The 27,249-nt window shown below is 35.9% G+C and overlaps 3 protein-coding genes across 5 annotated transcripts in view; 2 read left to right on the forward strand and 1 right to left on the reverse strand.

The window, feature by feature from the left end:
- Positions 1–27,249, forward strand: part of LOC126778703 (GTP-binding protein 2-like) — a 459,746-nt gene that overhangs the window by 265,212 nt on the left and 167,285 nt on the right. The window lies entirely within an intron of this gene.
- On the forward strand, positions 2,326–5,057 carry LOC126778716 (uncharacterized). The gene is made up of 2 exons (XM_050502339.1): positions 2,326–2,777; positions 4,009–5,057. The coding sequence occupies exons 1-2, from the start codon at positions 2,645–2,647 to the stop codon at positions 4,653–4,655; spliced, it is 780 nt and encodes a 259-aa protein (XP_050358296.1). The 5' UTR covers positions 2,326–2,644; the 3' UTR covers positions 4,656–5,057.
- LOC126778713 (uncharacterized) lies at positions 2,675–5,489 on the reverse strand. 3 transcript variants are annotated; one of them, XM_050502335.1, is made up of 3 exons: positions 4,920–5,489; positions 3,741–3,897; positions 3,497–3,612 (listed from the first exon to the last, which is right to left on the reverse strand). In XM_050502335.1, the coding sequence occupies exons 1-3, from the start codon at positions 5,228–5,230 to the stop codon at positions 3,562–3,564; spliced, it is 519 nt and encodes a 172-aa protein (XP_050358292.1). In that variant the 5' UTR covers positions 5,231–5,489; the 3' UTR covers positions 3,497–3,561. The 3 variants fall into 3 exon arrangements, with proteins under 3 accessions (XP_050358291.1, XP_050358292.1, XP_050358293.1); XM_050502336.1 differs by having other exon boundaries at positions 3,537–3,607; XM_050502334.1 differs by having other exon boundaries at positions 2,675–3,897.

Genomic DNA, 27,249 nt, shown 5'->3' on the forward strand with positions numbered 1-27,249 from the left:
TGGCGATGTAAGCGATGGTTAACATTTCTTGCAATGCCAATGTCTATGGGCGTTGGTGACCACTTACCATCAGGTGGCCCATATGCTCGTCCGCCTTCCTATTCTATAAAAAAAAATATTTAAAAATATTTAAGGCTTCGTATCCAGAAGTTTTTATTCGATTATCATGTAGAGATCCTATACGTGTGTACTCGTAATAAGGAGATGACGCCTTATCCCAGCTGTGGGTAAAAATGCTGTTACATTTTTAAACAAATTAAATGATACCTACTCAGTCGGGACAAATACCGACTTTGTTAATATTATATTGTAATATCATTTTTTTTATCCTCAGATAAATATTTTATGGTCAAGAACATACCATGAATTCTATAGAACACGGCTCCAAAGTAAAATTCGAGATCTCTCTAGAATATTCTAGATAAATTAAATATATTAATTGTATCTGTAACAAGTTTTCTTGTCGTGTTCACTTCATGATTGCGTGGGGGACGTTTCGCCTTGCGGATTTAATTACAAAAAACGACAAACGATGATGGTATTTTTATGTTACATAAAAACAGTGTTGCCAACCTCTTAGAAGCATCCTCCTGACGGATGAATTGAAACAAATACAAAATACATTTATAATATGATGTTAAAAAAAAGGCAAATCAAGTACTGCAAGTAGCATTAGTAAACTTGAAATATACTCAATTAAATGAAGCTGAAGAGTTAATCCCCGGAGAGAATTTCTTTAAAAAATGTTCCTCCTAAAAAATGTCTAACCTGAAAATATCCTATTTGATTTCATCTGACATAGCCCTATTTAGGGGGAAAACCCCCAAGTTGGCAACACTGTATAAAAAAAATGTGGACCATCCATATAAACTTTCATATATTTAACACTAGCGGACAAATTTTTAATAAACCATCATATGTGATCGAGCAAATTTTCACTTTAAAAAATCAGTTTTATTCAGTCAGTTAATTAATCAGTGTCAGAGTTTTTATTACGTATATAACATACATGCAAAACGTCTATGCTTATGTATAAATAATATTGCAATATATAAAGGCTTATATATATATATATATATTATATTTTCATATATATATATATATATATATATATATATATATATATATATATATATATATATATATATAAATATATATATATATATATATATATATATATATATATATATATATATATATATATATATATATATATATATATGAAAATATAATATATATATATATATGAAAATATAATATGGAACTAATGGCTTCTTATGTATGTACACACATACATCCAATTTCTAGTTAATATTAAAAAATTATATGACTAGATTTATGGAATAACGTACATACACAATGGATATTACATCTTGGTTCCCAATGTTGGTGGCACATTGACAATATAAATGATGGTTAATATTTCTTAAAACGCCAATGACGCAGTGGAGAATTACCACCAAAATTACATTAGCCTTCCTATTCGAAACTAAAAAAGAGAAACAGAAATCGCAACAGTAAAAGGTTATAAGTCTTTATAAAAAATATGTACATTCAAAAACATTAAATTCTTAGTTATACCATGTTTGCCTATCTACCCTTCCGTGACGCTACGGTGACAGGACTATGATAATCTTATCGTATGTTAAATTGTTACAATAATAGTGTGCGAGTAATTGTTATTTTGCTTGGACGTTTTTCATTGTTTTTATTATATTGTGAGTATCGCTTATCAGTTCTCGGAATTGTTTGCTAACGGCCGGTTCTAGTGGACTGGACCGGTTAGTGATATTTAGACCTTATCGCAATGAGTGTGGATCCAATCTTGAGTGAAGTGGGAGAAGTATGCGAGGAAGAAATAATAGTACCCTCACCAATTATTGAATACGGCGAAAATAGACTAGCTAAAAGAAGCAGGGAAGATGAAGGGGATGAGGAATGGGTTGAAATCAGAAATAGAAAAGCAAGGCGAAGGGAAGTGAGGGGTATTATAGATATTTGCATTTCCTCAACAAATATTTTACCCAAACAATTTGCTTTAGCCAAAATATTCAGGGATCAGGGAATTACCGACATAAGCCGCGTTAAATATATAAACCCATATAAAATAATCGTGGAGGTAACTAACGCGTGCAGTATGGAGAAATTAACTTCCTGCGAATACCTTCTCGGGTTGGGATGGAGATTTCAACGACCGATGGAAGTTGCTCTTTCCTATGGCGTTATCAAACATATAGAGCTGAATTTGTCTGAAGAAGAATTGCTAGATGCGATCACTAGCGTATATGAGGTAGCTAGTTTGAAAAGACTTAGGGTCCGTTCACACAGACCGGCTCGGAGAGGAGAGCAGATTTTTATCACGTTGGAAACAGTGTTTTGAGTGATTGTAGTAAAGTTTATTTTTGCATTTGCACCTTTTTTGTCATTAAAAATGCCTGAACGCGCTTCGTGTGAAGTAATAAAAGGAGCCGACCGGCTCCGCTTGCGTGCTCTTTCTCGCTCGCGCAGCCGATGGGCTCCGATTGCGTGCTCTTTCTCTATCGCGTAGCCGATCGGCTCCGATTGCGTGCCCGCTGCGGCCGCGCCGACCGCCATTTTGATAGCAACATTTGAACGTAATAGTTGTGCGTACTTGTACGAAAAGATGAATGATGAAAAATTAATAATACTCGTGTCAAAATATGAGTGTTTATTTGACATAACCAAGCCATCATATAGCGATCGGATAATGAAAGACAATGCATGGGAGGAAATTAGCAAATGTCTCGGAATAAGTGGTAAGTAAGGTTTTCATTGTTTTACACCTACCCCCAGATACTCAAACGAATTTTAAAGCAAGGGCTTCTTAAACTCGTGCTGCGACGTGTTAGATTCAAAGTCAAAATAGGAATAACATGAGTTTAAATGCGCCCTTACTTTAAAAACTCGTTTGAGTATCTGATCGTTAGAATATACTTATGTAGTAGACAATTTTTATTAAATATAACTTAAGAAACTCGCGTAGCCACTTGATCTTGCCAATCTAAAGCACCACTTGATGAAAAATAATCCTTAAATTTATTCCTTGTGGTTAGAACTGCGTCGCTATTAGAACTGTTTTCATTATTATTGTCTGTTATTGCTGTTAATAAATTTATATTGCTGTGAAATTCATTCTCTTGTCCTGGCGTCCGATTTTCTATTAAAAAATTATGTAAACATGTAGTTGCTAATATAATTAAATCACAGTACTTCGGCTGAATTTTCATTCGTTTTTGATAAATTTCAAATCTTTGAGTTAGCATTCCAAATGCACATTCTACGACTTTTCTTGCCCTGCTTAAACGCAGATTAAATACTTTTTTTGATAATTCTGTTCTTGCTTGTTCTCTTGGATACGGCCGCAATATATTATTGCTCAAAGGAAATGCCTCGTCTCCTATAAAAACATGTGGTAAGCTTTCAGTGGTACTAGGTAGAGGTTTATTTGGGGGCAGCTTTAACTTATTGGTGTTGAGTTTTTTCCAAAATTTTGAATTCTGTAAAATTCCGCCGTCGCTATTTTTACCATATGATCCGACATCAACAATTAAAAAACTGTATTTCGCGTCGACCACAGCTAGTAACACTGTACTGAAAAAGTTTTTATAATTATAGTATAAGCTTCCACTATTATCTGGTGCCTGTATATTGACATGCTTTCCGTCTATAGCGCCCAAACAGTTAGGAAAATTCCAAATATTAAAGAAATCACGTGAAACCTTTTCCCACATTTCTTCATCTGGCATCTGCATAACTATGGGCATCAAAACATCACAAATTACTCTGATTGTCTCATGAATAATTGAATGAACTGTAGAAATTCCCATTCGAAAATTAAATGACAAGTTTTTGAAACTGCAACCAGTGATGAGGAATCTGTAAAAATAAAACAAACACACAAAATAGAAATATAAGACTGCCGTACCAAAACGAACTATAAAATAAAAAAGAGTTATGTTATTAATTTTTCATTTCTGTTCTTTCCAGTGACGCAGTGCCAGGATCGTTGGAAGAAACTGCGAGATAACTTCAGAAAAGCCTATTATAACCGAAAAGGCAAGAGTGGCGATGGTGCAACTACGTCCAAATTGATAAAATTTGAAAAAGAACTTTCTTTTATAATACCATTTTTTCGCAATCGAAACCAAATATCTAATGTAACATTATCATCGGATGATTCAGAGCCTGGCACACCAATACCACCACCATCGACATCATCTAAACGTTCTGACCATTCTGAAGTTGAATCGCTTGCAAGTACTTCTGGCTCGAAAAAGAGACCACGCTTAAGCAAAGATGTTGCTACGGTTTTCGAAGAGTATCTTGAAGAAAAAAGAAATACTACACCCCGTGACAAGGCATTACGTAATTTTTTTTTGTCTATGTCAGATACAGTGGAAACATTCCCAAAAGAAGTCCAAGCACGAATTAAAAGGCGCGTGTTTAACATTGTTAATGAAGCTGAATTAAGTCTGTATGAAAATAGTACAGATTTGAATTATTCTTTGTCTATAAATTCACCGCCATCGACTAATCAATCTACTTACCTAGTGTCAAACGAAACCTATATTCCTCAAAACTATCCAGATCAGACTACTTACGGGTACAATACCAGCACACAAAATACAAAATAATAAACAATCAAAAACAATAATAATTATAATAATAATAATTAAACACACACAAATCTGTACTATTTAATTACATTTCATTAACGTAAATAATGCTTAATAAATGGAGGGCTGTGATTTTGTGATCTATTTAGATGTTTGTGTTATTTAACATGATTAGTATAAGTAATTTACATTTCATTAACGTAAACAATGCTTAATAAATGGAGGGCTGTGATTTTGTGATCTAAATAACATGATTAGTATAAATAATTGTTTTTTATTTACCTTAAAGTTACCGTTAACCTTTCTTCGGCTGTAATGGTGCAACGATAATTTGTAGTCTTTTTTGTTATATGTACTCTTAACAAATCTGTCAATTTCAAAAATTGCCAATATTCCATACGATAATACTCATAAAATTTTAGGCTATCTCTCTTCAATTCCTCGAAAATGGTGTGAAACTCCCCATGGATTAGTCTGTTTTTCCAAATATGTTTTACCCATATTTGTTTCCGCTTGCGCTTACGTTTCCTATGTTCTATTTCAAGTAATCTTGCTAACAAATATATTTCTTCGTCGGAGCTATCTAAATCCATGTTTCGAAAAGCACACGTTAACACACCGAAAACAAAACTTAGACTGCGCGGAATACTGGCACTGCCTTTGTAGTGTATCCACCCGACTCCGAGCGCATCCGACCGGCTCCGAGCACATCCAACCGCACCCGCTTTCAGATCTCTTCCAGCCGGTCGATGTGAAATAGTTGGCGGCTCCGCTCCGGCCAATTCCAAGCGTATACGACCCGGTCTGTGTGAAAAGAAAAAAGCAGGCCGATGCTCTCCGAGCCGGTCTGTGTGAACGGACCCTTAAGCGTCGAGCTGAAGTAGAGGGAGGTTGGACAGACAGTGAAGCAGTCAGGCTTGGATTTAAAGGGCCGTCTTTGCCTACCTACATACACATTTATAGCATGCAAGTGAAAGTTGAGCCCTATATGTTTCCAGTGACGCAATGCTCTAGATGCTGGCGGTTCGGGCATACTATTAAGATGTGTCCTACGAAAACAGTATTTTGTCCAAAGTGTGGTGGGAAACATGATAACTGCCCAACGACAGTGTATAAGTGCAATAACTGCTCTAAAGACCACATGGCGTTAGATCGAAGCTGCCCGGAATATCGTAGGGAAAAAAAGATACGGGAAATAATGGCCGAGTTTAATGTCTCATACCGAAAAGCTATTACAATGTACGTTCCGCCGCAACTTAATGCAAAGGAGGCTACGCTCCCAGCGAACCAAAGTTATCCTGATCCTCGTGCCCCAACGCCGGCACCTACAAATCATCAATCCCCGGCGAAATCTACCACGGAAGCCCTGACGTATGCACAAGTTGCATCAACTCGTGCGAGGAAGACAGAAATTACTAATAAAGTAAAGAATAGAAACACAAGTGACGCTAAAAAGAAGAACAAAGAAAAGGAAAAAAAACAAGTACTGGAAGCAAACAGCGATGAAGAAAATATGATGGTTACAGACTCCGAGGAAAGTGTGTCTTATTATTCGAAAAGGGAAAAGAGTAGGCAAAAGGGAAAGAGACTATCAAGAGATATACCGTTTACTTGTCTAGTTAAAGAATTTATTAATATTTTTTGTAACAGCAATATTTCAATAAATGATAAAATAGAAAAGTTAGCAAAATTGTGTCGAGTGGATTATCTCTTGGATATTACAAAACATCTCAAGTTTGCCTTTTTTTCAAGGATTAATATTTAATTATGAACAGTATTAATATTAATATATTGCAATGGAATGCACAAAGCTTAAAACCAAAAATACTTGAGTTGGAACAATTACTGTGTCAGGAAAAAATACATTTTGCTTCATTGTGTGAAACGTGGCTTAGTTCAGTAAATACATTCAAACTTACAAACTATAATATTTACAGGTTGGACCGGGATGACTCTTATGGGGGTGTCGCTATAGTGGCTCATAGATCCTTTAAAACTGAGCCTCTGTCAATTCAAAGTGGAAATACAGCCATTGAGATTATTTCTGTTAGGGTATTGAACTGTGAAAGATTAGAAAACATAATTTCAGTGTACTGCCCCCCGAGTGCTTGTACAACAAACGCAGATTGGGATTTTATATTCTCAATTTCTCATAGAAGGACTATAATACTCGGTGACTTCAATGGACACCACCCAAACTGGTCCAATAAAACTGACGTCAGAGGAATGCAAATATTTGACGCACTAATGGACCATGATTTTGTTACGCTTAATGATGGTAGCCATACGCGCATAAAACTTGCAAATGGTGTATTACAAAAGTCGAGTCCTGACATCTCTATAGTTTCGTCGGATATTGCATTGGGGTTCTCCTGGAATGTTACCAATGAATGTCTAGGCAGCGACCACCTCATCATAAAATTATCAACATCTTCTAACTATAACCCTATATTTAACAAAAAACGGAATTACAAATTAGCAGATTGGGAAAAATATAGGAAATCGATAGAAAATGACCTAGTACAAATAAGTTTGCCAGTTGAACCCCAAAAAGCTTACGATGTTTTTGTTAACATAATTAATAAAGCAGCAAATTTATGCATTCCATATACTAAGGTATGTGTCAACCCTAGTCCTAAATTTGTCACAAAAACCTACTGGAAACCGGAACTTTCTAAAGCCGTAGCGGAAAGGAGACTGGCATTATCAGAGTTTCGGAAAAACCCAACACCTATTAAATTAGAAGAACTGAAAGCCAAAATATCTGACGTTCAAAGGCTCATTAGAAAAGCAAAGAATAAGGAATGGTGGGACTTTTGCTCTTCAATAAATGAGGAAACTTCTGTTAATCAAATGTGGATGCGAATGAGATGGATAAAAGGACACAAATTTGCTAAGCGAATGGTGGCCAAACTGTAGCCGAAACGATGTTAAATAACCTTACACCCGATTTTGTTACTCCATGCCACCCTCGCTGTACATCTCGAAACTTAAAATTAGAATCCATCATTTCGACACATGAATTAGAAAAATGTTTAAAATCTAAGGACACGGCACCAGGTTTAGACGATGTCTCATATTCAATGATTTTTAATTTACCTACTATAGGAAAGACTACGTTACTAAAAATTTATAATATGTTCCTCAATAGTAATATAGTTCCTAATCAATGGCGATACATTTGCATACTTCTCATTCCTAAGCCTGGCCGGGACTGTACCCAAGTATCATCTCTTAGGCCAATATCCCTGATGTCATGTATATGCAAAATTTTTCATGCTATCTTAAAGAATAGAATCGAATGGTATCTTGAAAAAAATCATATATTTTCCGAACCAACAAAAGGGTTTAGAAAAACCCGCTCTTGCTTAGATAATCTAACAGACTTCGTATCTAGTGTACAAATTGGATTTAGTAAAAATCTAATGACAGTGGGGTGTTTTATAGACGTAGAAAATGCTTATAACAATGTTGATGTTACATATCTTATTTGTAAATTAGATCAATTAGGTGTAGGCAGTATGCTTTGTAATTATTTGTGGGATTTTTTACATAAACGATGTCTGATTATTGAAGGCCAAGACTTTAAAATTGTAAGATGTACGGGAGTAGGCCTTGCACAGGGAGATCCTATATCTCCATTACTATTTAATGTTGCAACAATTGATATATGTGATACTATTAATTCGATGGATTATATTAGTTTTTCGCAATATGCCGATGACTTTGTAATATTTACTTCTTCTGATAATTTAGTTGACATTCAAAGCCGATTACAAACTGCTTTTGATTGTATAGCCAAAAAATTCCATGATATTAATTTAGAAATTTCATCAACAAAAAGCAAAATATGTATTTTTTCAAGAGGGCACAAATTGCACAATATTACTATTACTCTAAATGATGCAGTTTTGGAAGTCGTGGATAATGTTAAGTACCTGGGGATGTGGCTGGATCGCGGTCTTAGATGGACTAAACATATTAAAGAGATTGTGTCTAGGGTGTCTAAGTTTTTAAATATATTTAAGGTGTTAACAGGATCAGGTTGGGGAGTCCATCCAAAACATATTCGTAAGCTGTATATAACGTTACTTAGAAGTAGATTAGATTATGGTTCATTTTTGTATGACAACTGTTGTAAAACCAATTTATCGAAATTGGACAAAATTCAAAATCAAGCAATGCGAAACATTGGAGGGTTTATAAGGACCACTCCCATACATGTGATGGAGAGTGAACTTTGTTTACCTCCTTTGTATTTAAGAAGATTATATTTGGCAGGAAAATTTTGGCTTAAAAACAGATCACTCTATAATAATACTTCTTTTTCATTAATTAATCAATTAACAGATCTGACACATAACAGATTCTGGACTAACAAGAAAAAACCTCTACTTACACAAATTTCCGAGATGTACAAATCTCAACCATGCAACTCTTTCTCAAGTTTAGGCATGTTTTCATTAGATCAATGGGCAACTAGTATTGATATGTCAAGCATTCTAAAAACAAATATCGAAGGATTTACCGGTTCTAAGCGAGAGTATCATCAAATTAGTTTGCGAAATACTTGTATAAAATACATAAATTCGAATTACTCCAACTGTCAAAAAATATTTACAGATGGTTCGAAAGACAAATATGGAATAGGAGCTGCATTTTTGGATTTCAATTTGAACATTTATTCTAAATTCCAAATTAAAATAGAGGTATCTATAATGGAAGCTGAGCTTGTGGCTATTTTAGAGGCTTTAGGCTATATTGAGTGTACAAGCTACAGTAAAGTAGTTATCTTGTCAGACTCCAAAAGCGCGCTTCAACACCTAGCTCGGTGTACCTCGATCTGTCGAGGGTTACCTGTAGCTTACGCGATTCTAAAGCTTCTATCTAAGTTACAATCAGATGACAAAGTAATTTTCTTTCAATGGATACCATCTCACGTAGGCATAGAAGGGAATGAACAAGTAGATGTACTAGCCAAAGAAGCTATATCTGACGGTGTTGAAGTCCTCTTTACACCTTCATTTGAAAGTTACTTGCCAAATCTAAAAGTGCATTGCTATGATTTATGGAAAGAGTACTTTGACGAAAGAGCTAAGGAGAAAGGTATATGGTACCGTACGATCCAGCCTCATCCATGCAGATATCCTTGGATTGAGAATAGTAACATGAATTTTAATGAAACGAAATTAATTCTGCGGCTTCGGTCTGGGCACATCCCATGCAATAAGTTTGCATTTCTGATGCGGAAATCAACTTCTCCAAACTGCTCAACTTGTAATGTACCTGATGATCTTTTGCACGTATTGATGGAATGTGCTCAGAACGAATCTCTTAGAACTAGACTTAATTTGGATATAAAGTCTGTTGGACAATGCAATGTCATTCTGTCAGATCCGACGTCAAATCTCGCAAATGTTGTCCAAATTAAGTCTTAGATCTGTGATTAATTAAGGTATTTTTAAGTTTAATATATTATATTTTGTACCCTCCTAAGAATTCTCAACCAGGGCGGCATGTTCGCTTATGCGAAACAGCCCTATCATCAATACATATAACATCAATATAAACATAGCCTCATATCATCTCACACGGAATTGCAAGCGGAGCATAGCAAACTATCCGAGGAAAATTCCGCTTTAAAAGCTCATGTATCATCGTTACAAGAAGGTGTAGATGATCTTATTTATCAAAACTCAAAACATCAGCAATGGGCGCGGCAACAGAATATAGAAATTATAGGCGTTCCAGAACTAAAAAATGAGTGCGTGAGAGATATTGTAATTAATATTAGTAGACATGCAGGTGTTCAACTAGAGTGTAATGATATTGAATTTGCAAATAGAGTGCAACCTAAAAGAAGTATCAATGGCAGACCAAAAGTAATAGTCGCTAAACTTAAAAACAGACTTATTAAAGACAGTATTCTCTCCGGCCTAAAGAAAACGCGTGGTATCACGACGAAAGAAATAAACATTGCTGGCAACCCAAATAAAATTTTCGTGAAAGATCATCTTACACTACAAAACAAGATGTTACTTCAGAAATGTAAATCACTTGCATCCGAAAAAGCGTACAAATTTGTGTGGACAAAAAACTGTCTAATTTTTGTTCGAAAAAACGAAAAATCACAGGCCATCGCAATAAACTCAGAAAAGGACCTTATAAAAATGATTTAATAACTAAAAAATTGTATGTATTATTAGATTTTTTTTTAATTTTTACACTTTTCCGCAATACTTTTTCTTATATTTTTGCTTTTTAGTTGTAATAAAAAAATTTACACTTAAAGGCGACGCACACACACTTTCCATCACTCATACAAACACTCTCAGACATACTGCTTTAATATTGGTTATGTTGACTTTTGACCGTCTTAGATCACTTAGCTTTACAATTATTTTGTTCCATTTTAATGAGTGTCTTAGTAATGCTTTAATTTCTACCCAACCATCATGAAACCATCGATAAACTGTTACTACCAGAACGTCCGCGGTCTTCGCACTAAATTGGATGACTTACATAAGAATATTCTTAGCCATGACTTTGACTTAATCTTTATTACTGAAACCTGGCTTAATGATAGTTTCTTAGCCGATGAAATATGTGATAATAGATATGATGTTTTTAGGTGTGATCGTAATAAGTATACTTCAGTTAAAGGCATTGGTGGCGGTGTATTAATATGTGCTAAAAATGTTTTTCAAGCCGAAGCTAGAAATGAATTTGTTGGGGAGGGAATTGAAATTATTTGGATATCAGTTAAAGCACGAGTTTTCGCTAATACTCAGTGTCACGCAATTCATTTTGGTGTAACGTACATACCGGGTGACTCTCTGCATTCTCATCGCTTCACACTGGCTCTAGATTCATTGTCTAATGTTATACGATCCCACCCTAATGATTATGTATTCTTTTTGGGTGATTTCAATATCCCCAACCTCGATTGGACACATCGAGGACCCTTGTGTTTAAAAAAGGGTACAACACAAAGTCAAGCTGCTGTAGCTAATTTTATGAACACTATTGAGTTCCTTGGACTTAGACAAGTCAATGAGCATTGCAATTGTTCCAATAATATTTTAGACCTTATTATTACCAATACCTCACCAAAAGTGTCAGTTTCGTGCGATCCTTTATTAGTCGAAGATAAGTATCACCCAGCACTAGAAATAGATTGTTCTGATATATTCATATCGCAACATCGCCTTTTAAAAAATATAAAATACAAATTTCATAAAGCTGATTATATTAAAATTAGAGAATACCTGTCTAGTGTTAATTGGAATGCATTGTTCATTGATAAGTCGTGTGAGGAGTCACTTCATAGTTTTTATGAAATACTGTATGAAACAAGGAATTCCTTCGTGCCAAAGTCTCTTTCGGGTGGAAAGTATAGCTATCCAGTCTGGTACTCTAAAGCGTTGATTTCTATAACTAAAGAAAAATATACTGCACATCGCAAATGGAAAATACATAGTAACCCTCTCGATTATGATGAATTTAAATTGCTTCGCGACAGACAAAAGCGTATTCAAGCTGAATGCTACGACTCCTACATTTTTGGAATACAAGCAGGCATTAAAAACTCACCTAAACTTCTTCACGAACATATTTCTTCCAAACGTAATAATCAAAGTTCGTATCCAAGTTCCTTACGCTGTGGTAATCAAATTTACAATAACGAAAAAGAAATATGTTCTGGTTTTAGTGACTTTTTCAAAAATGTCTTTATTAAACATGCGCCTAGCTACGACAACTTATTACACGAAATACCTTCAGTGACGGACGATACTTACCACTCTTTCACTGTTACTGAAGAGGAAGTTTTAAAATTATTAACATCTCTCGATACTCAAAAAGGCTCTGGTAGTGACAACATACCTTCAATTTTTTTTAAATCTTGCGCTATTGAATTATCTTTGCCTTTAACTCTAATATTTAATAAGTCGTTGAAGGAAGGCGTGTTTCCCGCTAAATGGAAGGAGGCACTTATAGTTCCTATTCATAAGAAAGGCCCCAAGATAGAGATAGAAAATTATCGACCTATATCTATTTTGAATATTTCAAGTAAAATATTAGAAAAGCTAGTATATCACAAACTATACCCTTTCCTCGCGAGAGCCATTTCGTATAATTAGCATGGTTTTATGAAAAATCGGTCTACAGTATCTAATTTGTCAATTTTCATTAGTGATATTCACAATAATATGGACTCAGGTGCTCAAACTGACGTGGTCTACACTGACTTCGAAAAAGCGTTCGATCGTGTAGACCATGTCATCATTCTACATAAATTACACGGCTTAGGAATTCGTGGTGATCTCTTTCGTTGGTTTAAATCTTATATATCTAACAGAAGACAAGCTGTAAGAATTGGTGGCTCTTGTTCTGGTGTCCCTCAGGGGTCACACTTAGGGCCTCTTCTCTATAATACTTATTTGTTTGATATTGGTGCTTGCTTTAAATATTCAAACTTTTTAATGTTCGCCGATGACAAAAAAGTATATAGAAAAATTAACAAAATAGAAGATTGTTTATTACTTCAGAGTGATTTGGATAGATTATGTAATTATTATACAATGAATAGGATCTCCATTAACGTAAATAAATGTTCGCAAATTACTTTTACTCGAAAAATAAATACACATACTTATGGTTACACAATGAATGGCGTTCCTGTAAAGAAAACCAACCTGGTTCGTGATTTAGGCGTTCTCCTAGACTCGAAACTACTATTTAATCATCACATAGATTATATAACTAATAAGGCCTATAAACTACTAGGTTTTATAAATAGAACATGCAAACCTTTTCGCGACATTAATTGTCTAAAAATAGCCTATTTCTCTTATGTGAGAAGCATATTAGAGTATGCTAGTTGTGTTTGGAATCCTCAATATTTTAAATATATCGAAGGAGTTGAGGCCATACACAAGAATATTATAAAAATATCTGAACTTTAAAACTTACAGTAACACAAACTACAGGGATGCTTGTAATCTTTATCGCATATCCAGCTTGACAGATCGACGTGAAACTTTAGATATGATATTTCTACATGATTTGGTCTCTGGTAAGCTAGACTCGCCTGAGTTGCGCTCGCGCGTTCTTCTTAATGTACCTAAAAAGCGAACTCGTTATGCATATTCGAATCTGTTACACGTCCCTTTATCCAATTCGCGTTACGCTGCAAACTCTATATTGCCGCGCGTTTTCACACTATATAATAAAAAATACTCGCACATCGACATCTTTCATCGGTCGATTAAATCATTTAAAAAAGACATTCTCACGGCTCAAAATTCTACTTAACCATTCGAACTCATACAAAATTTACATACACCTAAACACATACATACAAACACTTAAACACATAAATACAACCTTCCCTACTACCTACCTACCTACTTATACACACACAAAACAACAGTGCAGTTAGCACTACGACACCCATCCACAACATAGTCTGTGTCGCCTAATTTATATTCATTCTTTTTTTTATTTTATTTATTTTGTATTTTTTTTTATAGATATTTTGTTACTTACATTTTTTTTTTTACCAAAACTGTGTGTTGCTACTTCTGTTTACTGATATTAAGTTTGCATAACTCAATGGAAATCAGTAATTGGCTCTATTTTTTGTATTTTTTTATTTTTAATGCTTGTATTTTGTATTATATGGTGTTGTTTTCCTTAAATAAATAAATAAATAAATAGTCAAACTAGAAACTTCCACCGGTTAAAAGTAACACCCAGCCCTGTGTCGAACCAGTGAAAGAAACTCAGACTATTAGTCTATAAAGTAAATAGTAGTCTTTTTGTAACAAGCAACAAATATATTTTTATCAAGGCAGAATGTTTTGTACACAACTAGCATAGATACTGGTAAAAAAAAATCTAATTTAGAAATAAATTCGAATGAAGTCTCTGGATCATTTCTTCTTCTTCTTCGAGTGCCACTCCGACTAGCGAAGGTTGGCAGTCAGCTTGAAATACTCCTTCTTGTTCTTCGCGAGGCGAAAGAGTTCGACAGCACTCGCGATTCCCGTCCATTCACGGATGTTGCACAGCCAAGACTTTTTTCTGCGCCCAACAGCTCTCCTTCCGGCAACTTTTCCCATCATAATCAGTTGCATAAGTTCATATCTTTCATGCCTAAGCACGTGTCCAAGATATGCAACTTTTCTCTTCTTGACAGTCTCCAAAAGTTGCCGTTTTTGGTTGACGCGTCGCAGAACTTCCACGTTCGAGACCTTTTGAGTCCAACTAATGGCCAACATACGTCTATAAGCCCACATCTCGAAAGCTTCTATACGTTTTTTGAGATCTTCTTTAATTGTCCACGCCTCGCATCCGTAAAGAAGTATAGGCCAGATGTAACAATGTAGGAGTCGTATGCGCACAGGGATCTTAAGTCTGCGATTGCAGAGTACTTTTTTCAACGTGCAGAAGGCACTTCGAGCTATTTCGATGCGAGTCTTTACCTCCTGTTCACAGCTCCAGGTGTCATTAAGCCATGTCCCCAGATATTTGTACTTGCGCACCCTCTCAATTTTTTGGCCTGCTACAATGATAGCAATGTCATCGAAGCTATGTTTAGATAACACCATGATCTTCGTTTTTGATAGGTTCATCCTCAGACCAGCGTTTTCACTGCACTCATTAACACAGCTCATAATTAATTGCAGCTCTTCAGGAGATGATGCTATTAGGACTGTATCGTCAGCGTATCTGATGTTGTTAATATACCGGCCATTTATTTTGACTCCACTTTCTTGGCCTTCAATTGCTTCTGCTATTATTTGTTCCGAGTACAAATTAAATAGCGTGGGTGATAATATACAGCCCTGTCGGACTCCTCTCTTTATTCCTACCTCATCAGTCTCCTCATTGTCAACTCGTACAGTAGCCTTCTGGTTCCAATACAGATTCTGGATAATACGTACATCTTTGTCATCTAAGCCGATATCATGTAATATTGCAATTAGACGGACATGCAGTACTCTGTCAAAGGCTTTTTCGTAATCGATGAAACAAAGGAAAACGTCTTGTTGCATGTCTCTGCATTTTTGTACGAGAACCTGCATTGCGAAAAGAGCCTCTCTCGTGCCCACTCCTATTCGAAAACCAAACTGACTATCTGCGAGATGTTCGTCGCGTTTAGCTCTTATTCGCTCGTGGATGATATTCAGAAATAGTTTCAATACTTGGCTCATAAGGCTAATCGTTCGAAACTCTTCGCACCTTCTTGCGTTGGTCTTCTTAGGAAGCGTAATAAAAGTTGAGGTTAGCCAGTCTTTGGGTAAGTGGCCAGAGTCGTATACCAAGTTAAAGAATTTAACCAGGAAGTTAATATTTTCGTCTTCAATAAGTTTGAGTACCTCTATGGGAACATTATCCGGTCCGGTTGATTTTCCCGTTTTAGCTTTTTTAAGAGCGTTTGTGACTTCATTTTTCAGGATAGGATATCCCTCATTTGGATCACAATTTACCGCTATGCTTCGGAAAGCGTCGGTATATTGATGAAATGTATTGTTCCCATAGGTGTTTTTTTCCTGATATATCTAATATGGGAATATTATTTTCATCCGTAAGTTGGTGAGACGTCTTTTTGTGTCCTACCAAAGATTTTATTTCCTTATGCAGGTTAAATGCATCATGCTTAGCATAAAGGTCCTCCACAAAATCACACTTGCACTGATACCAAGCATCTGTAGCATAACGAACTTCACGCAGAATTTTCTTATCAATCTCAGTATACTTACTATTGTCGGAATTCTTTTAGATTCTCCTTTCTTCGATAAGATCATATATTTTTTCTGTCATCCAACTCTGCTTAGGAATCCAATCTCTTTTCAAGTGTGTCTTATTGATGTTTAATATTTTGTTCTTCATTGAACACCACTCTTCCTCCACCGTACGCATTATCCCAGGTTTCTCATCTGCTGCCCACTCGTTTATTTCTTTCGCCACTTTATCTTGGATGTTAAGTTCTTTAAGTTTCCTCACGTCTATTGCGTGGTACTGTGTTCTCTTCTTTAGTTGTTTGAGTCTACATGATATTAACATGGATCGGTTTGATTTTGGTACTAAGTTAACAGGTGTATTAATGTATTTTGTGTTTATGATTACTCCCACTCCATACTTGTTGGAGCTATCCTCAGAACCAGAGTAATACATGGTGTAATTATTATCTATTTGGTGTTTACCTTTGCCTATCCATCTAATCTCACTTAGTCCCATGATGTTAATCTTCATTCGTTGCATTTCTTTGTAGACATTGTAGACTTTTTCAGGACTCTTCAAGCTTCTGACGTTCCACGTTCCTATCTTCATTTGTTGTTTTTTACACCTGGAGATTCTTAGCACCCCTGTCCCATCTAAGGGACGCCAGAAACTCGGAGCCATTTCTTTCTTAGACTTTTCCATAAAGCTGACGATAACTAGGGAATAATAGTGCAGTGGTTTCCCCTTGCCTTCTGCACCAGACATTTTAGAGGTTACTTGTACCTCAAGGTCGCTGTTTCCCTTTTTCCAATCATGGTGCGTATGGTTATACCGCCATTGATCGGTCGCCAGAGCCTCGTCTGTTATCTAGCAGGGAGCACCACGTGCAGGTGAGGTTGGCAATTGGGTCGGTTTAGATGGTAGTTCCGTTCCCCCCTTACCCCCCTTTCTTATAAAATAATATAACATTTATAAACATATTTTATAGTAAACATACAAAAAGATTTTTTTAAATTTAACTTTTTCTAATCTGTTATGACTAATAAAAACATTAAAATGCCTTATCGGTTATCTGTTGTGATTATTTTGATAATGAAATTTGTCATTCATGTTATGTTATTGTATTCAAAAGGAATGTTACTTATCTGTTCCCAAGTCACTTTCTGTGTGTTTTTTTTTAAATATATATATCGAGCAGGCATAGTGAAATACATATAACACTACCTTAAACAATAATGACTGTTTCAAACCTAAACAAGCACCAGTGAATTTTCATGTGATTAGTTTGCGTTTAAAAATATCGTGAGACAGCCTGCATTTATAATTATCAAATTTCACTGAAATTCTGCTAAACAATCCACTGTGTATTATCCAAAAAGGTAGAACAGACCTTAACCAGCCAGCTTACTCGTACTTCCTAAAAATAACATAAAATAATTTTGAATTACATTGCTTGTTCGATTCTGTTACATATAATGACATTTTCGGAACATCCAGAATAAATACAGAAATTGGCAATATACCACTTCAATAAAAAAAAAATAACCAATGCCAGAAATGAAAATATGATGTGTTGCCAAAACAATTTATAAAGCTTTTATTTTACAATAATACTATAATTATGAAATCGATTTTCAATATTTATTTGTTAAAATAAAACTTCAAAATATACAAGCGCTGTCCCGCAGTTTTATTCGCATTCTATCCAATTGAAGTTAAACAAAATGACGCCCTGAATTCGAGCCTTTTATGAGACTAATTTGTTTATAAAAAAAGGAATGTGAATAAAACCTCGGGCGGAACTAATTTGAAGCCTAGCAGTAGTATTTATATTATATGACGAGCCGTTTGGCGTGGTTAGTAGGTACCTGCCTTTCACGCCGAAGGTTGTGGGTTCGATTCCCACCCAGGACAGACATTTGTGTGCATGAACATGTCTGTTTGTCCTGAGTCTGGGTGTAATTATCTATATAAGTATGTATTTACAAAAGAAAAGTAGTATATGTAGTATATCAGTTGTCTGGTTTCCATGGCACAAGTTCTGCTTAATTTGGGATCAGATGGCAGTGTGTGAATAAAGTCCCAGGATATTATTATTATTATTATACATAGAGCTATACAATAAATATTAGTTGGCGGTTCTGTGGTCGCGTTATCGTATGTTTATTGAATGAGCAAATAAATATTCGCTTTCAAATTGAGTTCCAATTTTAAATTAAGGCTTAGTTTGTTTTAATTTTTGTTATTTTCAACGTTAGGTAGTAATTATTAATATAAAACAATATACTTTTATTTAATTCTCGATGTCACCGCTTAACTGTGACATCAATTCCATCGCGAACAAAGAAATTTGGCAACTCCTTTCTTTGTCGCACTTCCAAAAAATGGAATTCCTTACCAGCTCACGTGTTCCCCTCCTCTTACAACCCGGGTTCCTTCAAACGAGGCGTGAAGAGGCATCTTGCGGGCCGGCAAGGCGATGGCGGCTAGTGCAGAACGTTTTTCCCGTCTGTACTGGCCGTCGTCGCGTTTGGACTCTACTACCACTTACCATCAGGTGGAGTAGAGTCATTTGCCCTCCCGGCGAATATAAAAAAAAAAAAAAAATTCGTGTCGTTTCGTCTCAGTAGAATCCACACGTGAGTCCGATGAAATTATGCCACTTCACTGTATCAGATTATATAGACTTTAGATAAAACAGTTCAGTGCCTTCTTCTCCTCTGTTAAAGGATTATTTTTTTTGAGCTTTAGTGTTATTCATAAAAAAATAAATTAAAGAGTAGAAAAAATTACGGTCGAAATATGCAAATTCATATATGTCTACAGAACTTGTACCTATGTAAGTATGTTTATAGATGTAGTAAGGGCTAGCTAATGTCGATAATATTAGTATATATGTTATTTTAAAGTTGCCGTCATGATTTTTCTTTAATACAATGATTATAAGAAAAAACTATGACAGGTTTTTTTTTGACGTCAAAGAAAATGACGCCCTGAATTCGAGCATTTTACAAGATACAAAAAAAAGACAAGTATCTACTGCTGCTTTACGCTTTAAGGTCTTATATCCCTCTATGAAGGTTAGGAGCTGTTTCAGGTTACTGCATTACCCTCGTGGTTAGAAGCGCGTTATTATAGAGATTACTAACTCCGTAATATTTTAAGGGCTTAAATAAAATGTTTTTACGGAAGGACAGACAAAAAAAAATTACTTATTTTTGAGTCAGAAATCTTCGCAGTTTTACACAGAACACCTCACCAAAACTCATACACAATCGAATGATTAGTTCAAGAACGTTTACATAACGACAAACATACTTACAAACATTCCTTTTCATTTATTAATATGCTTAATGTTATTATGTATATTAGTAGTTTTATTCAAAACATAGAGCCGAGATGGCCCAGTGGTAACAACGCGTGAATCTTAACCGATGATCGTGGGTTCAAACCCGGCCAAGCACCACTGAATTTTCATGTGCTTAATTTGTGATTATAATTCATCTCTTGCTTTACGGTGAAGGAAAACATCGTGAGGAAATTTGCATGTGTCTGATTGCACTGAAATTCTGCCACATGTGTATTCCACCAACCGGCATCGGAGCAGCGTTGTGGAATAAGCTGCAAACCTTCTCCTCAAAAAGAGGAAAGGAGGACTTTAGCCCAGCAGTGGGACATTCACAGGCTGTAACGGATTCAAAGCATGCTAATTTTATTTTTATCGTGTCAGTGAACTCTATTTAAATTTATTTATAATAAGAAAATTCACGATTGTCACGTTAAGAGTCTAAATTTAAAGAGGGTGACACTGCGAAGTACATCTATTTATATAATAATAGTTTTCGACCCATGTTTGAGGGACTGAGACAGATGTATGTCCTTTGTCCTTTTCTGTTACAATGTCAACATTTTTTCGGTCATGATAATCGGTCGAGAAGTTAAAACGTACAAGCGTAACAAAGAAACAAACACACTTTCACATTCATAATATTAGTAAGGATTCTTTTGACCCTGTTGGTCTAGAAGCGATATATAAGGCCGCTGATCTCCTCAGTTCAATCCCCGGGTGGGGCTGATAGAAAGTTATTGGGTTATTCTTTTGAAAGTTCTCAATAGCAGCTCGGAGTTTGGATGTTAGATGTGTGTTCATACCCGTGCCTCGGAAAGCATGTAAAGCCGTTTGTCAAGCGCTTGGACTCCCTTCGGTTGTTGTTGTATTGTTGAAACGTAAGCAATGAAGTTCTGAACAAAAATATCATCTATACTTAATATTATAAATGCGAAAGTAACTGTATGTCTGTTACGCTTTCACGGCTTAACCACCCCCCTATAACACGCGTGCGAAACTGCGAGTGTTAACTAGTATTCTACAAAACAAAAATAAGCTTAATAAACATAACTAAATCTAAAAGTATAAGTAAGACATTCTAAAATAATTGTCTAACCATAAATCAATAAAATAACAAATAAAAAGCAAAAATTCACGCGAGTCTTGGTTCCAAAATGTCTTATACCATTCTAATCGCGCGCGGATTATACATATTTCTTCCATTTGTTTAATATTTAAATTTCATTATTGACGGGCCGGTTGGCGTGGTTGGTAGACACTTACCTTTCACGCCGAAGGTTGTTGGTTCGATTCCCACCAGGACAGATATTCGTGTGCATGAACATGTCTGTTTGTCCCTAGTCTGGTTGTAATTATCTATATAAGTGTGTATTTACAAAAGAAAAGTAGTATATGTAGTATATCAATTGTCTGATTTCCGTAGTACGAGCTCTGCTTAGTTTGGGATCAGATGGCCGTGTGTGAATAATGTCCCAGGATATTATTATTATTCGAACAATAATGGGTAATCTAATTTTTCAGACAAAAATGGACTCGTTCTTCAGCCTCTTCGATCCGTCAGATGACAATACGAACAGACAGAATAATAAGAAAAAACATAAAAACGATCAAGAGAACGGCAGGAAGAACCCAGACGCACCCAAGGGTATGTACAAACTTTTGTATATATGTAATAAGTTTATTTATTGAAATAAAAACTAAAGTCGTTGCTATGTTAAGCGAAATTTATTCTTTTTTATATCATATCACAAATTACTTCTGCAAACAAAGTATGAGTACAAATTATAATTATTTACTAACCCGTAAAAAGAAACAACATTAAAAGCTATTGCTTCAAATATTTTTTTACAATCTGAATTGTTTCTTTTTTAAAAAAAACGTCGTTAACATTTTATTATATTAAGCCAGTGTGAATTTCTCTAATTATAGAATGACACATGACATAATGCAAAGTGTTGCCACAACAGATAATACTTGGACGTATTAAGTCGAAGTTAATGCACGTGGAATTTAAATTTAATGAAGAGCCCAAAGAGCTTCATTTACATATATATAAAATACTGGCATATAAACGCACAGCCCAAACTACTGCGACATGAAAATTTGCATACGGGTTCCTTTTACGCAATACGTTAGCACTTAGGAAGGATTTTTGAAAATTTAACCCTGCAGAAGCAACTCGGGCAGGAAGAACAGAAGGAAGAAGAACAAAGTATCGGCAGCAAAGGACGACCTAACAACAGCATGGCAGAGTTCATCACAAGAAGTACCGGAACGGTTGAATAATCAATCGTCGATACCAAAGGTCTGTGACGAGAAAATCGGAAAGAACGTCAACGATTTGAAATCGGAAGACGATTTTAAGAAGACGAAGAGGAAACCGACCAATGATGATAAGGATGCAACGAGAAGTGGGACAAAGTTTGCCGATAGAGTGTACAATGTCATCGATAAGTTGGAGAAGGTCAGGATAAAGGACGATATGTATTTAGCTGGTGATTTCAATTCCGAGGACTTGGAGAGTGACTTCTTCTACAGCTCTGATGATATGGAAGACTTCTGCGATGATACGTAAGTGATGTTTTTTGTTAATTAAAAAAAAGTATTATAATTTATCTGTTGTAAAGTAGTAAAGTAAAGTAACAGTCTGTGTATGTCCCACTGCTGGGCTAAGATCTCATGTGGTAAAATTTCAGTGAAATTAGACACATGCAGGTTTCCTCACGATGTTTTCCTTCACCGTAAAGCACGAGATGAATTATAATGACAAATTAAGCACATGAAAATTCAGTGGTGCTTGCCCGGGCTTGAACCCACGATCATCGTTCAAGATTCACGCGTTCTTACCACTAGACCATCTCATCTCTTATGTGTTGTAATTTTGGGTAATTATACGTTTTTTCTTAAGGCTTTGCTTGCTTTCCACGGTATGGAAGAGCAAGAAACAATAACATATCTATTCGCTTCACCCGGAATTTCAATCAAGGCTTTATATTTAAGCTCATTAACTAACATCTAGACTAAAAGAGTCAATTAGTTTCAGAGATGTAGAATTAGGATTACAGTGTTAATGTACCAGGAAATCATAAACAGTGAGTCGGTCTCACCGAACGATTACATTAAAAGAGTCAATTAGTTTCAGTTAGGATTACACTGTTAATGTACAAGGAGATCATAAACAGTGAGTCAGTCTCACCGAATGATTAGATTAAAGGAGTCAATTAGTTTCAGTTAGGATTACAGTGTTAATGTACCAGGAGATCATAAACAGTGAGTCGGTCTCGCCGAACGATTAGATTAAAAGAGTCAATTAGTTTCAGTTAGGATTACAGTGTTAATGTACCAGGAGATCATAAGCAGTGAGTCGGTCTCACCGAACGATTAGATTAAAGGAGTCAATTAGTTTCAGTTAGCATTACAGTGTTAATGTACCAGGAGATCATAAACAGTGAGTCGGTCTCACCCAACGTTTAGATTAAAAGAGTTAATTTTGACGAGACGTTGGGCACGGTTAGTAGATACTTGCCTTTTCACGCCGAAGGTTGTGGGTTCGATTCCCACCCAGGACAGACATTTGTGTGCATGAACATATCTGTTTGTCCTGAGCTGGGTGTAATTTTCTGTATAAGTATGTATTTACAAAAGAAAAGTAGTATATGTAGCATATTGTTGAATATGTGAATAATATATAATATTATTATTAATTATTTGAGGATAATTACTGAGCGCAATAAAAGACGTCCATTCAGTTGAGCGTTTAATAGCGAGAGACCACCATATATGGGTTTACAATTACCCACAGTTATAAAAGTAATATTCTAAAACTACCCCATACATTACACCCTCACCCTTAATTACTTATACATTACTTAGAATTAACTTAACCTAACTTAAAAATAAATTATATAATATTAGTTGCCTAATCAAATTCGAATCGAAATCGTTCAACTGGTTTCCTAATGCGCTGGGAACGAATCGATGGTGGAACATCTACCTGAGTCTCAGGGGATATCGATGGTGGAATACTAAGTTCCGTGTTGGATGATTCAGCCGACTCAGTCGTCGGTATTTCTAGCTGTGGCTCAGATATGGGGTGATCACTCGGCATGTTTTGGTTTTGTGGTGGCGATTTTGACGTAGATAAATCAAAGCTTACCCAACGTTTTTTTATCTGATTAACGTGTCTTTTGATAGGTGGACCGTCATCCCTACCTATGAGGTAATTACGAGACCCAAAATTACCATCTATTTTACCTTTTATCCATTTCTTTCCTTCCCCATAATTCCTTACCCAGACATTATCCCCTTGTTTAAATTGCCTTATAACTCCTTTTCCTCTTTCTATTTGCTTATTTTGCACCTCCCGTACTCTATCTTACATCGCCCAATCCCTATGCAATAAGTCTAGTCTTGATCTTATACGCCTACGTTGTAAAATCATGGCAGGTGAAAGACCCGTGGTACTTTGATCGACGTTCCTGTATGCTAATAAATAGGTTTGCAATGCGGCATCGATATCGCAACCATCCCTTAACGACTTTTTTATTGCCCGTTTGCATAACTTAACAGCGCCTTCCGCTGCTCCATTACTAGACGGATGATACACGGGGGAGAATGTAACCTTAATACCGTTGTTCCTCATAAAATTGGCATATTCTTTGCTCGAGAAAGGCGGCCCATTATCCGAAACAATTTCTTTAGGCAAACCGAACCTAGCGAAAGTTTCCCGTAAAACTTTAATAACAGCAGCCGCGGTCGTATTTGGCATGTTAAAAATTTCTAACCATTTCGATATGGAGTCTATTAAAACTAAAAATGTTTTACCGTTAAGCGGTCCTAAGAAGTCAATGTGTATTCTTGACCATGGCTCCGGACTAAAAGGCCATGGCTTGATCGGAGCTTTCGCTGGTGCTGCGTTTTCCATCGCACACGTAACACACTCATTACAAGTGCGTTCAATGTCGGCGTCGATACCGGGCCACCAAACGTAACTACGTGCAATGCTCTTCATCTTTACTATACCTAAATGACCAACGTGTATTTCCTTTAGCAACTCAGATGTTAATGATTTAGGTATTACTAAGCGGTATCCCCAAATTATACACCCCGCATCTAAATACAATTCATTACGACGTACAAAATATGGCTTAAGATCTTCATCGTCGCACGCCTTGGACCACCCGGATTGTAAGTATAAAATTACTTTCTTAAGTATGTTATCCTTATTCTGATGTTCTACTACTGTCTTCCGTGTTATAGGTAAAAAAATTTGTATGAAATTAACGTAAGTTTTCTCCTCTACTTGTAGTTTCCCTTCTCCCGTTGGAAATCTAGATAAAGCATCGGCCGCGTTCTTATTACTTTGAACGTATTCAATATTATAATTATAACCAGCTAAAATAACGGCCCACCGTTGCATTCTGCTAGCCGCTATTGTAGGGATACCATGTTTATCACCGAAAATAGCTACCAACGGTTTATGATCCGTGCGTAACGTAAATTTCCTTCCGTATAAGTACGTGTGAAATTTTTTAATGCCATAAATAATAGCTAAAGCTTCCTTTTCTATTTGAGCATACGATTTCTCAGCAGCATTAAGTACCCGAGACGCATAAGCTATAGGTCGCTCCCCTTTAGTGGTTATATGTGAAATTACAGCCCCTACTCCATAACTACTAGCGTCAGTTGTTAGAATTAAGGGTAAGTCAGGTGAATAATGTGCTAAAATTTCACTAGATGTTAACAATTGCTTAACCTTATTAAAAGCTATATTACTTTCTGTATTCCATTCATATTTTTTTTCCTTTTTTAATAAAATATACAATGGTGCTAAAATTGTACTAATGTTTGGAACAAATCTAGCGTAATACATAACTAATCCTAAAAATGAGCGCAATTCGGATACATTATTCGGTATGCGAACCTTCTGAATTGCTTCAATCTTATTTGGGCATGTATGAACCCCTTCTTTACTAATTACAAAGCCTAAATATGTAACAGAGTCGGCAAAGAACGTACACTTATCTTTTTTAATTTTTAAACCATATATTTGTAATCGATTAAATACCTCGTGAAGTGTTTTTAAATGTGATTGGTCGTCCTCCCCGGTAATTATCACATCATCTAGGAAAACACCCACTCGAGGCATATCCGAAAATAGTTGTTCTAACAATCTTTGAAAAATACCTGGACTCGAAGCCAAACCATAAATCAGTCTATTATACCTAAATAAGCCCTTGTGAGTGTTTATTACAGTGTATTTTTTTGATTCATCAAGTTCAAGTTGTGCATAGGCTTGAGACAGATCTAACTTAGTAAATTTGATACCCCCGTGTAATTTAACTAACAGATCCTCGACTCTCGGTAAAGGAAAACGATCCACCTCCAAGCACTTATTTAATGTTAATTTAAAATCACCACATACGCGTATTGTGCCGTCCTTTTTCATTACCGGTACGATCGGTGTAGCCCAGTCAGATGTAGTAACCGGCGTGATCACTCCATCCCGTACCAGCTGATCCAGCGCCCGCTCCACAGGCTCGCGAAGTGCGTAAGCGAGCGGTCGTGCGCGCATGAACACCGGCTTCGCGTCGGGTCGCAGCCGAAAACCAACCGTTCCACCATTGAATCGTCCCAGCCCGTCCGAAAACACTTCACAATATCTGGAACTGAATTCATTAAAATTAAACAGCTTGGAATTAAAATCAATACTATTACAATTCATAATAGGAATCTCGATCTGTAACTCGCTAATCCAATGCCTGCCTAACAGATTCGTTTTTGCATCTTTTATAATAAACAAATCCAACGATTTTCTTTTATTTTTGTAATTAACTATAGGACTTATTTTACCAACGGGTTTTACAATTTCTCCAGTATAATAGCGTAAATTTAAATCACACTTTCGAATTAAATTATGTGACAGATATTTCTTATAGCAATTATAACTAATGCATGATATCGCACTGCCCGTGTCTATTTCCATACAAAGAACACAGTTATCAATATTGATACTAATTGTGTATGGTGCAAATTTTTTTAAATAACTACTTATAGAAAAATTGTTTACCTCCTCACTGCCCGAGCCTTCGTTTTCTGTGCATACGGAACTATCATTTTTTACGATGTTTAATGACACCTGCCTTTGTAGTACTGGACAAACCTTTTTTAAATGACCTTGTTCGTTGCAAACTCGACATATATAAAGTCTAAATTTACACCGATTTACTTGATGATTTGCACCACAAACGTCACACACTTGTTTAAAAGTCGTTCCCTTCTTTTGTAGTGCGAAGTCATTCATATTATTATCGCTCCGCCTGCTAATTATCGCTCCGCTTGTGAGGCTTGTACCACTGCTTAAAACCGGTTCTCGCGTTCCTACGTTCATATATTTTTGTAGATGTTTCCCTGTGCTTCTTCTCCTGGACGTAATCTGGTTTATAGATTCCTCCGCCTCTGATATGCCGTCACCTAATCTCCTGGTACGACCTTCTACCAAGGCTGCATCCGCCTCTGCAGCTTCCATTGTCA

Source organism: Nymphalis io, chromosome 27, assembly GCF_905147045.1.
Source record: "Nymphalis io chromosome 27, ilAglIoxx1.1, whole genome shotgun sequence".
In the NCBI taxonomy this organism is placed as follows: Eukaryota; Metazoa; Arthropoda; class Insecta; order Lepidoptera; family Nymphalidae; genus Nymphalis; species Nymphalis io.